The sequence below is a fragment of the Stegodyphus dumicola genome, chromosome 8 (assembly GCF_044657685.1).
Source record: "Stegodyphus dumicola isolate Sdum_Otavi_A_Nest chromosome 8, ASM4465768v1".
Lineage (NCBI taxonomy): Eukaryota > Metazoa > Arthropoda > Arachnida > Araneae > Eresidae > Stegodyphus > Stegodyphus dumicola.
The window spans coordinates 57,975,750-57,989,251 of NC_140775.1; the positions used below are offsets into that span (position 1 = coordinate 57,975,750).

Genomic DNA, 13,502 nt, shown 5'->3' on the forward strand with positions numbered 1-13,502 from the left:
TCTCAGTATCGAATGGCTTGAAAATCAACACCTCAGACATCTGCCGAAACAGCTAATTAAAAAATTCATAAAATTCCGGGAATATATGAAAAATAAAGGAGTTTTGGTTTTGGCTTCATTTGGCATATAGTTTGAATGTTATATTATTGCAATTAAATAAAGCTAAAAACCTTTTCTGTATTTTGCATATAGCTCAGAATATGATTTAATTACCTGTTTCTTTACAATTTGTAATGAATTTAAAGGGATCAGAAAAAAAAATTGAAGGGTTTTTTTTTATTTCATGTACTGTTTGATGAAGATTCTTTGAAACCAGCATTGTTTTTAGAGCAGATTAAATAACCTCACGAAATAAATATTTCTCTGCTAAAAAACACGAATGGCGGACATTCTTTGAAATCCAATTAATTATTTAAAAATTAATTCTCAAAAGAAAAAAAATTATTTAATTAATCAGCTAACCAAAAACGTAATTCGAAAATAAGCAATTTTTTCAACTTAGTTTAAACGCAATGAAATTGTTTGCTCCACCCTTTTTTCCTTTGAAAAAAATTCCTTACTGCAATTCGCGGATTTTTTGCTTTCAACCATTTTTACTTCCTTGTACGAAGTAAAAAGGAAGTATTGTAATCGCGAAAAGTTTCAGGCAGAATATTTCAACGAAAATATCGATTTTGACCGCTATCGAATGCAATTTAACGATATTTTTGCGTGATATGTGTACGTAAGGACATAATAAAATACTCTTTTCCTCCAAAAAATTATAAAACTGCTTTAAAATTAATTCTGAAGAGAATTTTTCGTGGCGTCTGTACGAACGTATGTACGTACGTATCTTGCATAACTCAAAAACGAGTAGCCTCAGAACGTTGCAATTTTGTATATAGGACTGCTATAACATGTAGATGTGCAACTCGTATTTTGGTTGCAATCGGCCGCACCAGATGTATATAAATATATTTATATATATATATCCACTCTGTTACCCGGCTCAATGATCTCAGTTTCTTTGCTCTTATATGTTGGTAAATTGTACATTTTTTGCTTTAAAAATGATTGAATTATGTTATTTTTATCTTCCGGTTAAGGATTTTATGCCTTTAATAAATCTGTGTGCAATATTTTTAGAATTATCAGCAATTTTAAAGTTGTTTAATTGCCGCTAAGGCTGTTTTTAATTTCGGCCATTGTTGTTTACATTTGAAACAGGAAACTAGTGGATTTGCCAATCTACAGAAACTTAGCTTCGCAACAACAAAGATAACGCATTCATTTATTATTGCGAATTAAATAATGCTTAATCCTTTCTGGAATTTTTTCGAGGAAATAAGTGTTTGAGATTTACTTTGTAATTTTTAATATATATATTTTGAGTTCTTATGTATTTTTGCCTTCTCGCGAAGTGAGAACTGAATTAATTAAATGAGAAATACTCAATCGTCTGTGAAAAACTGTTTCTTTTTTGTTTTGTTTGCTTAATTTCTTTTACACATCGTTCTAGCTTTATTATAGTATTTGAATAGAACATGTGGCAACGATTAGATAATTCTATTCTTTAAATGATATAAATTTTACGCATTATGAGTTATAATATGAACGAAATATATATGTTAACTGTTATATAATTATTGGATTATATAAGAGTTAACTTAGTTTCCGTTATATAATTATTATATAAGTTAACTGTTATATAATTATTAATACGGTTAAGTGAATCTAGCGCCAGAGTGTAGCTATGGTAAACAAATACTAGAGTGAATTTTAAAGAATGCATTTATTCTGTTGTGGTTTATGCGCTGTCGACGAAGTAGATTTAATTCAATCCAATAAGTTTAAATGAAATGCAAGAAAAAAATGCGTATAATTTAATATTCCAATTTAATATTCCAATACAAGGAAGTCATGTGGTGTACACATTAGATTTTTTTTTACAATAAAATGATTTAGTTACATTTTTTGCCATTTAAATATGCAATTACATTCTGATTAGAGAATTCTAATTCCGCTTTTAAAATAACATTTTAATTAATAATTAAACATACTCATCAAGTATAAGTAAAAGATTACATTTCATGATGTTTTAAGAGTGTTTGAGCTAACACAAATAAGATTCATAATAAGACTGAAGTCTTGCGTCTTCATTCGTAATTCGTAAATTTTAAGGACAATTTAATAAATCTTAAGCATAATAGTCTTTCACGAGATACCTGTCCAAAATTATTTACTCATATTTCTGTATGACTCATATTTTGTATTGCAATGCATTTAGAACCTCAAAAATTTAGGTGTCAAATTGGAGCAGAAAAGTATTTATTTTCACACGCTGAAACTATTTCCATTCGTCTTTACATCATGGTTACTGGAACATGAAACATTAAAGAGACTTTTTTTTTCCTCGGGGTAGGACGGAGGAAGAAGTAGGTCATTTGAGATTAGGTTTTGTGAAAATGATGGGTAAAGGCGAAATTATAATTCACAATGATGAGATATTCTGGGAAAATTTAGTTTTGTGAATACACGCATTTTCATGCAAAAGCAACACTGGTAGAGTTTGCGATAAAAGTTTTCTTTTGCGGCTTGTTGAATTTCAATCCTCAAGTTGTTGTAATAAATACTTGGTTATAGCAGTGTTATCTGGCAAACAATCAATGAAGAACTACCCTTCTTCATTCCAAAAAACAATGGCCGAAATCTTCCCAGCAGACCTTATAATGTATTTTAAAACTCTGTTGTTAAAGAGATCCTCTGTGCTCCCACACTGTGTATTCTTGCTTCATTTCCAACTCACATTGGAGAATCTACCTTTCACCTGTTACCATTAACCGGAGTAAAAAGTCTTCATCGATGTTTATCGTAGAGAGCAAATCTCAAGAACAGCAATTTAAGTTTTGTTTATTTCCGATGTCAATATTTGAGGTAAGCATCTGACGCATATTTTCGATATGCCTATCTTTTCGTATAAAAGATTTTCTCCCAACCTGATATAAATGGCTTTTTAATATCGAAATAGTCAGATTCCAGTTTCGTTACATACTCCTTCACCTTTATGCATATTTATACGGTGAGTACGCCCATCCTGAAATATTGTTTACTGTCATACTCGAAAGAAGCTGTCTTTTTCTCAAACTTGGGAGATCACCTTTCGGTGAAAGTATATACAGCCTCACTAGAAATTGCAAACATGTATCAAAATGCTTTGCAGGCATTATGAATTCTTTCATAAAGGACTTAATTACCAGACAATGTTTAATGCTTTCATATACATTACTGAAAAGAAACCTTCCACAGCCTGACAAAAATTATCTTGTAATTACCACCTTTGCATTCGTTTTATATTCCGAAAGGAAGATACTTTGTTAATTGTTTTCGCCCTAGAAGTTAGACAGAACGTTTCTAGTTTCCAGTTAGCTGGGAATAAAATAAATAGAAACATTCTGAGTACTAATTAGCAAGAACTAATTTGGATAAAGGAATCCTTTTTTATTAAAAAAGCTATTTCTTGCCTATTTACTTGCTCCCATTCATCTGCAATAAATCTCTGTTATTCAGTTTGGATAACATATTTTTACCGAGTTTCATGGTTTTTCATAGTCAGACTAGGTTTTATAAATATCAAAATGGATTAATCTTGCGTATATAACTTTAGGTAATAATGGTTTTTTTACAATGTAAAATAAAATTCAAAATATTTACTTTTAACAGAGTTCTAAATACATCTCTAAAATGCATGCAAATTTTGGCCTTGCATTCGAAGTACTATTCTAAGATATGAATAAGGTTTACTGTTGGATTTGATGCGTGCCTGCTAGAAAAGCAATAACCAAAATATTATTATAGTTAAATTTAAATTTAATCTGATTTAATTTTAACATGCTAATCATTATTATCATGATGGAATAATTTTTTTGACTGAAATAATTAAATAATAATTCTCTGTCCGAGATATCTGAAGAAACGTCTTGTCCCGAAATTGAAACTTGAAATAACTGAATTTTGTTGTTAGAGGTGTTAGTGTGCGCTTTCCAAAATACACGTATTAGGCAACATTATCCGAGGTAACAAGATTCGTGTTTTAGTTCAAACGGAATTAAATCATATATGGACAGTTGGACATAATACCGGTTTTGAGAGGAAGGCATTTGAGCAAAGACGTTTGGGTGTCTCTAATTAAAAAGATATCCCTGTCATGACCAAACAATATTATTTGTCAGATTTCACACTTTTTGATCCCACTGTTCTTTCTTATCACCACAGTTTTATAGGGTCAGATTTCTGCGAAAATTTAAACTGTACAAAACGATGCAACGTCACTCCGTGACAGATATAAGGAAGACTATCCTACTATTGCTTTCATACATCCACTGGGACAATTATGCACATTACGATGACTATTACTTCGAAGGTAACTAAATAATAGATTTTACATGTGAACTAGAGCTGTCTTAAAAAGATTTTGTGAAGGTTTTTGTCTCAGAAGTCTGGCAACTATAAAGGATAAAACAATTTACTTCGAATGCTTTAAAAAATACTTTGCTAATTGAAATTTTTTATGCTTGAATTTTTTGAAATACATTTACTTTCAGGAAACGTTTTCCGTGAAATCGAATTAAATGTCCTCAATCCAGCAATGAATGTATATATCTGAAATTCATTTCTTGGACAAAGATTTCGTTGTTCATATATATATATATGCATATAAAATTGAAATTGAAAAGCTGATAAGTATTGTGCTGTAAGACCTATTTGGTCTTAAAAATTTTTTGCGCAATATGCTGCAAAAATAATGAAATAATAGGAAGAAATATTGTAGTGAGCTCGCCAAAATGTTACCAGGAGCTGTGGTAACCTTTTGGTTCAAGAAATAGTTCAACGCAGTATTTTTTAAAATAATAACATTGAAGGGTGAAAAATTAGCCTACACGCGAAATAAAAAGCAGAATATAAAAAACTGTTAAAATCATTCGTTGGAAACATGTGAATGGCAAAAATTACAGTAAAAACCTATCGATGTGATAAGTGAAAAGTTAACACATATAAAACTGATCGACGGAACACGTTAAAACAAAATTAAAACATATGAAAAACATAAAATTACAAAAATTATAAAAATTAGAAAGCGGGAAATAGTAAATTAGCCTAATTAGACTTCCAACCTGGCTTTTCAAGGAAAATTTAGTTGGACGTCGAACCATTATGCGTTTCGCTGAAACAGACAATTGAAGCTCTGGTGTGACGAAAAATTTTTTAAAAATAATATGAATTGTCCCAAAATATCTTTTGGAGCTTCAATTCTCTGTTCCAATTTTTCGACGCGTCCGCAAAAAACAACACATTAAGGTGTAAAAAAATGTAAATGCAACTCCGAGTAAAGCTAAAATTAAAATAAAAATAAAATAAATAGCGGTTTGCTATTAGTCAAACTATACAATAACGTACGGGCTTATATATGCCTATAAATGTAGATACCCTGAAGAAGTTTAATGAAGAACAGACTTGAAGTAGTATCTGATATTACTTTTTATTTAGGTGGCCAAGAATTTCAGTAACATGATATAAATAAATTTATCGCACTAAGCAGGAGGTCTGTTTAAGACATTTTACATTTTTGAAGATAGCAAGCGTTGCATTGATCGTTTCTGCTGCTATGCATGTGTGGGTGTATGATACAAGAAGTATTCTTCGTATATTTTGTATTAATTATAATGGCTCTCTATATATACATATTATGTATTTATTGTTCTTGTTTTAAATGCACGACTTTAATACATACCATTATAAATTTTAAACTTCTTTTAAGTTTATTGTAAGTTTTTAATAGTTTTAACACAGGTATCTTAATTATTAACATTTCTTAGTTTCAGTTTGCAATAGTATATATATATATATATTATTGTTTAATACAAAAATATATCTTCTTTTTATTACTTTTTAGCGTGTTTAAAGCAATCGTTATTTTTCAGCAATTTGTTTATTTCTTCTACTACTATAAGAATTATAAAATAAATGCTTAAGGCTAAGAATTTTTTTAGATTGGATTTCATCACTTAATTAAAAAGTTATTACAGCTGTATTATAATTTTATTTATATAGTTTTATCTCTCGGTTATATTTCATGATGAATTTAAAATGCTTTTCATAAAATTTTAATATATACTTCTATGTGTAATTGTATTTAAGCATCCCACAGCCATCAGCAAGTTGTCACACTGATTTGCATTGTAGAGGATTTACCCATTTTTGTCAAAGTTTACTATATTGTTATTGTACTGAATTTTGTTACTTACCAAGTTTTATTGCATTTTACATTACTTTACAAGTAAGAAAATGTGAATTATTTTACAAATAATTAATTCAAATTTCATGAATCTGTAAAAGAAAATTTTGTTTTTATATTGGCAACATCAATTTGATGAAAGACTTTCAAGCTAAGGACTATTATGATTAATATTTAAGCAAAGATTTTAGAGAGAAAAATTAGGACATTGTTTACGATGAACTTGAAAACTTTAAATTTTCAATAGAAATTTCAATTTAAATTTATTGTTAAAAATGATATCTATAAGATTTTTGTATTAAAAAAAATTATTTATGTCAAAATTTTATGACTTTTTCCAACTGTTGCATTTCCCTTATTTCGCTAATTCTGTAATGCTTTCTTCTAAAAAGGCTTTTTTGTTGCCAAGCCTTTTCTCTTTGAAGGGGGGGGGATATATAAGATAAAAAATATGTAAATCAAAATTATAATTTAAACTAACGGTAGAACATTAATTCTCCCTCTCTATTCTAAAAATCGTAATACCTTCTCTGCATTGTATCATTTCTAGATCTTTCCTTTTCTTTCTTTTTTGCATGGCCTGCGCAGCGCTGATGACGTAAGAACTGGGAACTGAAACTACCATTTTTAAAACAAAACTTTTCTCTTCGCGTGCTTCGATCTGCATAACTATGCACTTTAGCTTCTGTCTGTGCTGTGCTTAGACGAAATTTCGCTATGCTGCTTCCTATTGCAATAATATCAATGATGTAAATGTTGTTGAACAGGCACGACTAGGGTGCCAAAGTGATCTGTGGCCACATAATGTCAATTGGAAATAAAAATGGAATTAAAATCGCCTCGACTGCCAAGTTTTTTTTACGAAGTCAACACATTAGCTTACGACGCAATCAGATTACTTCCTCTTCAATATAGGATAACTACGCATCAACAGTGTTCCGGGTTTTCCTCTCCTTGCTTTTATATACATATAAGATGATTATTTTCTGGTTCGCTGGATCAGTGTTATTCTCTCTACCTTTCCGTTTAGTCAGATTTCATTTAACCGAAGTTCGATTGAGAGGGGTTATAATAATGCAGAAGTTATATTTATTTATATAGTTTTATCTCGTTATATTTCATGAGGAATTTAAAATGTTTTTCATAAAATGTTAATATCTGTATACATATAAGATAATTATTTTCTAGTTCGCTGTTCCGTTTTATTCTCTCTACCTTTCCGTTTAGTCAGATTTCATTTAACGAAGTTCGATTGAGAGGGTTTATTAGCTGTTTTTTATGATGTGATTATTTTGCAAAACATTAAGCAGTCAGTCATATATGGAATTTCCTTTTTTTAAAAATGCTGGACTTTAGCTTTCAAAGTACCTGTTGTCCCATACACACTGTTTAAAAATATATATGTTATTGCACATGTTGCAACAAAGAAATTACTTACCCTGTTGACAGCTCTGCAGTTGGCTCCATGTTTAACCAATAATTGGACGGCCTCTTTGTAACCAAACCATGCCGCCATAAGAAGGGGCGTCATGCCATACTGAAAGGAGAAATAAAAATAACTCATTTCGTGACTGTTATTTTGTATACATCTGCAAAATCTTTTAAAAATATAAATTCCTTTTCGTGACTGTCTTCATGAAAAGAGAAAACTTTACATTCAACAAAGAGTCTTTGTTGAAGACATTAATTATTAAAATTAGTCCTGTGAACAGTTCTGAATAAATTGAACTTCGTTGAAATGTTAAGGTTAAACTTCTTTTTCGTATATTGAAAATCTTTTATTCTGAATTATTGTATACAAAAGGGTTTAACATCCTTTTTTTCCAGTTAGCATTTAATACGTACCTGTTCTCTCCCTTTCCTCCCCTAGAGGAAAAGAACAATTGCATGAAAAGCTTTCATTTTTACGGAAAAATATATTTCTTCTTTACTTATTCTTTACTAATAATTATTAAATACGTAATAACGTATTTCTTCTTCCTTAACGCAATTAATGGCAAGAATATGTATGTGCTTGCTTTATATTCATATTTTGACTGAAATTCAAAATGCCAAGTGTCGAGATTGAGGTCTGAAACTCCGACTTCAATGACTAGAGTCGAATCAAGGAATTGTAGTCTACTAATCCGAAGCTTAAGCTAGCGGATCAAAAATCCACTTTTGATACATGGCCAAGTGGAGGAGCTGCTTTCAGTAATTTGTGAGTTGCAACATTTATATAACATAGTAGTATAATTTAAACAAAACTGCAGTCAGTCGCATGGAAATTTTATTGGGCCGTACTACACAGTATTTATTTATCAAATATACCTGGCCATTGACTATCAGGTCATTGAGCAACCGTACTACATAGTCTAAACTACATAGTCTAAATATAATTTTAAATAACCTTACTACATAGTATAAACAGTTATTTAAAAATTATATATAGTGAAAACTAATTTGCACATAGTTGTTGAGGAATATAGTAATACACAAACAATCAAAATTTTATTTAAGAGCATCTCTAATATTAATGATATCCGATGTGTTAAAAATATTAATCAAAATAAACGCTCTTTAAGGATTATACAATAAATAATGCCCTTTCCCGGAATAATATTTAATGAGTAAAATGGAGTCGATGGGCCATGAACGTGTAGCTAATCTATTTGTACATTATATCAGATCTGTAAATTTATCCCCGTAGAGTATTTGTGCACCTGGCGCAAATGCTTCAGCTGAGGAATTACTTTCAAGATTGAAAAAAAATCATTTTAGGAAGATCAGTGGAAAGAGAAATTAAACTTTGTTTTCCTTTTGACGAGGGAGGAAAAAAAAACGCTATTTATTTCTTCGAATTTGATACAATTATTGCTTTCGTTTCAACGACGCTTTGAAAGAAGTATTTACTAATTGCACTCCTTTTCCTTTTATTAATGCTTTTTTACGATGTTTGCTGGTTTGTAAAAGTATTTGTCAGATTAGAAAGGAAATTAAAGATCTTGGGAATAGGTAGCAACTGAAGCAAGAAAATCAATATACTTGGAAAAGAATTCAATGATATAAACGATCTTAAGTGTCTAGGTATAATATATCAATGAATAAGTTTACTGGAGATGCAGATTAAGTTTCTGAATTAAAAAAGAAATGCATTTCGTTTTAATATTGGATACTTTGTATATTTCAAAAAATTAGAAAAATAAGATACTGTGCAAAATTGGGCAAGATTTTTCTATTAAGGTTAAGATACTTTGACGATTCTAAAGATTTAATAATATATAGCATTAAAGCATTCTCAAAATATTTTAAAGGACGTCTAGCCATCGTATTACGAATGGGAATTATAAAGAACAAACTTTAGAGTTACTGAAAATAAACGAAAATGCGTAAAAGCTGTACTATATTTTACCCGTACTACGGATATATTCTTCTTTATCTTCTACTATTCTACACCCATATTTCACACATATTAATAAATTTATTTTGCAGGAAAAGGACAAATATCGCTGTTCGTCTTTTAAATCTAAGCCGTGTCTTGTTTTACAAAACTTTGCTTTTACGAAAGGCCGATATTAGTATAACATTTTTCGATGACGAATTTTGCTTTTGAAGAAAGGTGAAGTGCGAAAATACATTTCAACATTTGTTTTATGGGATAATCATCCCATATTACATAAAAATCTGACTTATTATAATGCAACATACGAGTTTAAAGTAATTTTTGCGCGAAATGTCTATTGCCTGCGACGAACAGCTTGGAAAAGAGAAAAATATAGCAGATTTAACAGCCAAGCATACTGATATCTTTCTTCAAACCTTTCCGATGAGATACAGCACAACATAAATCGTTTTCTATATTGGACCAGATAGACATAGAAACTACATACGCAGTGATTTCATGTATAAAATTAGCAATAAAATAGAAGATTATTTTCACCTTCTCTAACACTCTAACACTTATATTTCTCACTATTGAATCTCTAACGGTTAACCTGAGATCGTCACTAACCTTTACGTTTTCCAATGTGTTCATTCCCTTTTAAATTTTGTTATTTGTATCTATATTACATGCATATTTTTCTTATTATATGGTTTATTTATTTATCAAAATATTATTTCTTTTAATTTAATTTTATGGTTTAACTGATGTTTGGTATGATGTAACAGTTTTTTTTTAAATGAGGGAACTCACAAAGCATTTTTTTAGGAAAATTGTAGATAATTGCTTTTTCACAGTCTACGTACGGTTTCATTCCTTCAATCTACAAAACTTATATAAGGCATTTTCTCCTTCCTTTCCTCATGCCTTCGCTGTGTAAATGGAAGCACGCTCTACCTATATTCGGGAGGTCCGAAGTTTAAATCACGGCAAAGGCACTGCAGATGTCTTCAGTTTCCTGACTTTAGAAAAAATTCTAAAGGACTGTACAAGTGATGACGGAACTAAAAAGTGGTGAACGATATTTTACGAACAACCATGATTTGGCGATTGGAACTTGTAATTCCCAGTCGCCCTTCAAAAGGGAGAATATATAAGGCAGTGCCGGATTTAGCATTTTTCCTAGGCGGGGCAAAAACTTAAAACTGCCGCCCTCACCCATCTTCCTTTAAGTTTCTCTAACAAATTTTAATTCTTTGAATAAACATAGAAATATGTAGGGTTTGAGATAAAATGTAAAATCCATTTTATAATTAGAAATTATTTATGTGACATTTTTGTTATAAAAGAAATTTATATAACAAATGGTTTAGTTTCTTTACTTATGACAAAGCACCTGCCTAAGAGGAGAAATCGCTGAGGACTTTCTAAGAGTAATCGGTTCATATGCAAGTTGCGCATGAGCGAAACGACGGAAACACCCATGCAGCCCACTAATTCGCTTGATTCTAATCCCCGACCGAACTGCTAGTGTTCAGATTTTACCTCTTAGCCGCTGGTGGCCCGACATGCATACCAAAAGTTACATAATTAAAAACCCGTGCGGACCCTCCTAATGCAGTTTCTTCTCCGGTGCATTGAAAAAATCAAATTTACATTTTCCCTGAAATAGGGATTTTTATCAATATTTGCAACAATACCTACTCATACTAATAAATGATACTAATAGAAAACGATTCAGTACTGAATACTAAAATAGTTCGGCACAGTACGAAAAGAGGAATCACACACTACTAAGTAATAAAAAATATTATTTAAGAAAATATAAGAAAACAAATAACTAATGCAATGGATTGAATAATTTTATACCAATTTCGCGATACTAACAGTAACTTTAACCCAGCACGTTAAAAATTCAATTCACAATAACGTCTTCATCTAGCCTACTCAAGAACTAGCGTCCTCACAAAGCCCGATAACATAATAAATATTTACATATTCACACAAAAGACTATTTCTGTACTGTAATAATCAAATTTACATTTTCTCTGAAATACCCAATTTTTCAATATTTGCAACAATAACTAGTCAGACCAAAGGAAAATGATTCAGTACTAAATACTAAAGCAGTTCAGCATAGTACAAAAAATTGAACTGACACATTACTAATTAATATCTTAAACAAATATATATAAGTTACAAATCACGAATGAAATAGATTCAATAATGAACACACCAAATTCTCTAAAATAACAACTTTAACTTGGCACTTTAAAATTCCATTTCCCTGTAACGCCTTTATGTAGGCTACTCAAGAACTCTACTATCGGCCTCACACAGCCCGATAACATAATAAATATTTACATATTCATACAAAAGACTATTTTTGCACTGTAATAATCAAATTTAAGTTTCCTTTGAAATATGTAGTTTTGCAATGTTTGCTAATAAGATAACTAACCATAGTAATGGAAAGTAATTCAGTACTAAATACTAAAGCAGTTCATCATAGTACGAAAAATAGAAATATCACGTTACTAACAATAGCTTAAACGAATATATAAAATTTACAAATCACTAATGCAATGAATAACGAAATTCCTTTTTTTCAATAACATACTTAAATAAGTAAGTCCTAACGTTCAATCAAATATGCACTCGTAATAAAAACAATCTTTGGTTACAAACAATAGATAACATAAGTCGGGACAATCGATGAGCTGATTAATTACGTAACTAACTTTCATTAGCTTTACTTAGCAACCATACGAGCTACTGCTGAAAGGAAAAGGTTAGTATTTGTACTTCTTTTCATAATTCTTATTTCATTAATAATTTTAAGTTCTTACCTAATGCTCTTAAAATATTACGGAATTAAAATTTTACTCTGCGAGCCTTTTGCTCTGAAAATAAATCTATGGCATCGTCATAATTAACTTGATGTACTGTTTGATTTTCGATTGCCAGAACTGCGTGACTTGATAAACGCCTCCTGGTTCATGGATGATCTCAGATAGGTTTTATTAAGTTTTAATTTGCTAAAACTTCGCTGACTTGCGGATGCAGTTGGAAGCATAGAGTAAATCTGCAGGACAATACAAATATTGTAAAAGACATCCTGAAAATTATAGGTGTAGATCTGTCGCAAGAGATAAAAAAAAACTCTAGCCTTTTTTATGTCGACGAATAACATTGAGGCTTGTTGTTTAAAAACGGCAAGTTCCTGGCAGAACTCAAATGCGTTTAGATATCGCTCATATTTTCGTGCAAGATCTGTTCCATTCTTTTGCAATTCTTTAGTTGACATATTCAATATTTCACGACCAATGAGAAATGAGAAATTTGAATTTAGTGTAGTAGCGCTGTTTACCCTCGTTTTAATTTCTGATAAGATTCGATCAAATACAATTTTCATTGAATTAGAAAATAGTCGAACATTAAAGAATTCGTGATTCGTCATCGTACAACTCATCAAATTGTTTTTTGCGCTTTAGAATTCGTTTATTTGTCAAAATAGGTTCAATCTCAATTTTTTCGGCTGCTGCTTTAGATTCTTATCCTATTTATTGCTCAAATTAGAAGGAACAAAAAGAACCACAACATATACTATAATGTATAAAAATCTTAGAAAAAGATAACTGGAATGTTAATAATAAACTTAATTTGTCGAATTTCTGTTGAATGAGTAATGCTTCAACGAATTTTAAATCATCGATTGTAATTCTTTTCGGTTGATTTTAACAGAAGAACGATTGAACCAATGACTAAAACTTCAATGGCTGTATTTGATTTTAATCTAAGAGTTTCTCGATTTTTAATTCTATGATTCTCACAAAATTTTCTTTAATGATGTTTGAGTTCAATTTA

General features: G+C 30.3%; 1 protein-coding gene across 2 annotated transcripts in view; it reads right to left on the reverse strand.

Moving 5' to 3' along the window:
* The window catches only part of LOC118201421 (uncharacterized), a 426,452-nt gene that overhangs the window by 95,317 nt on the left and 317,633 nt on the right, over nucleotides 1-13,502 (reverse strand). For both annotated transcript variants that reach the window (XM_085821882.1, XM_085821883.1), the window contains exon 4: nucleotides 7,713-7,811. In XM_085821882.1, coding sequence (XP_085678008.1) covers nucleotides 7,713-7,811 — 99 coding nt within the window. The remainder of the gene's footprint in view (nucleotides 1-7,712; nucleotides 7,812-13,502) is intronic.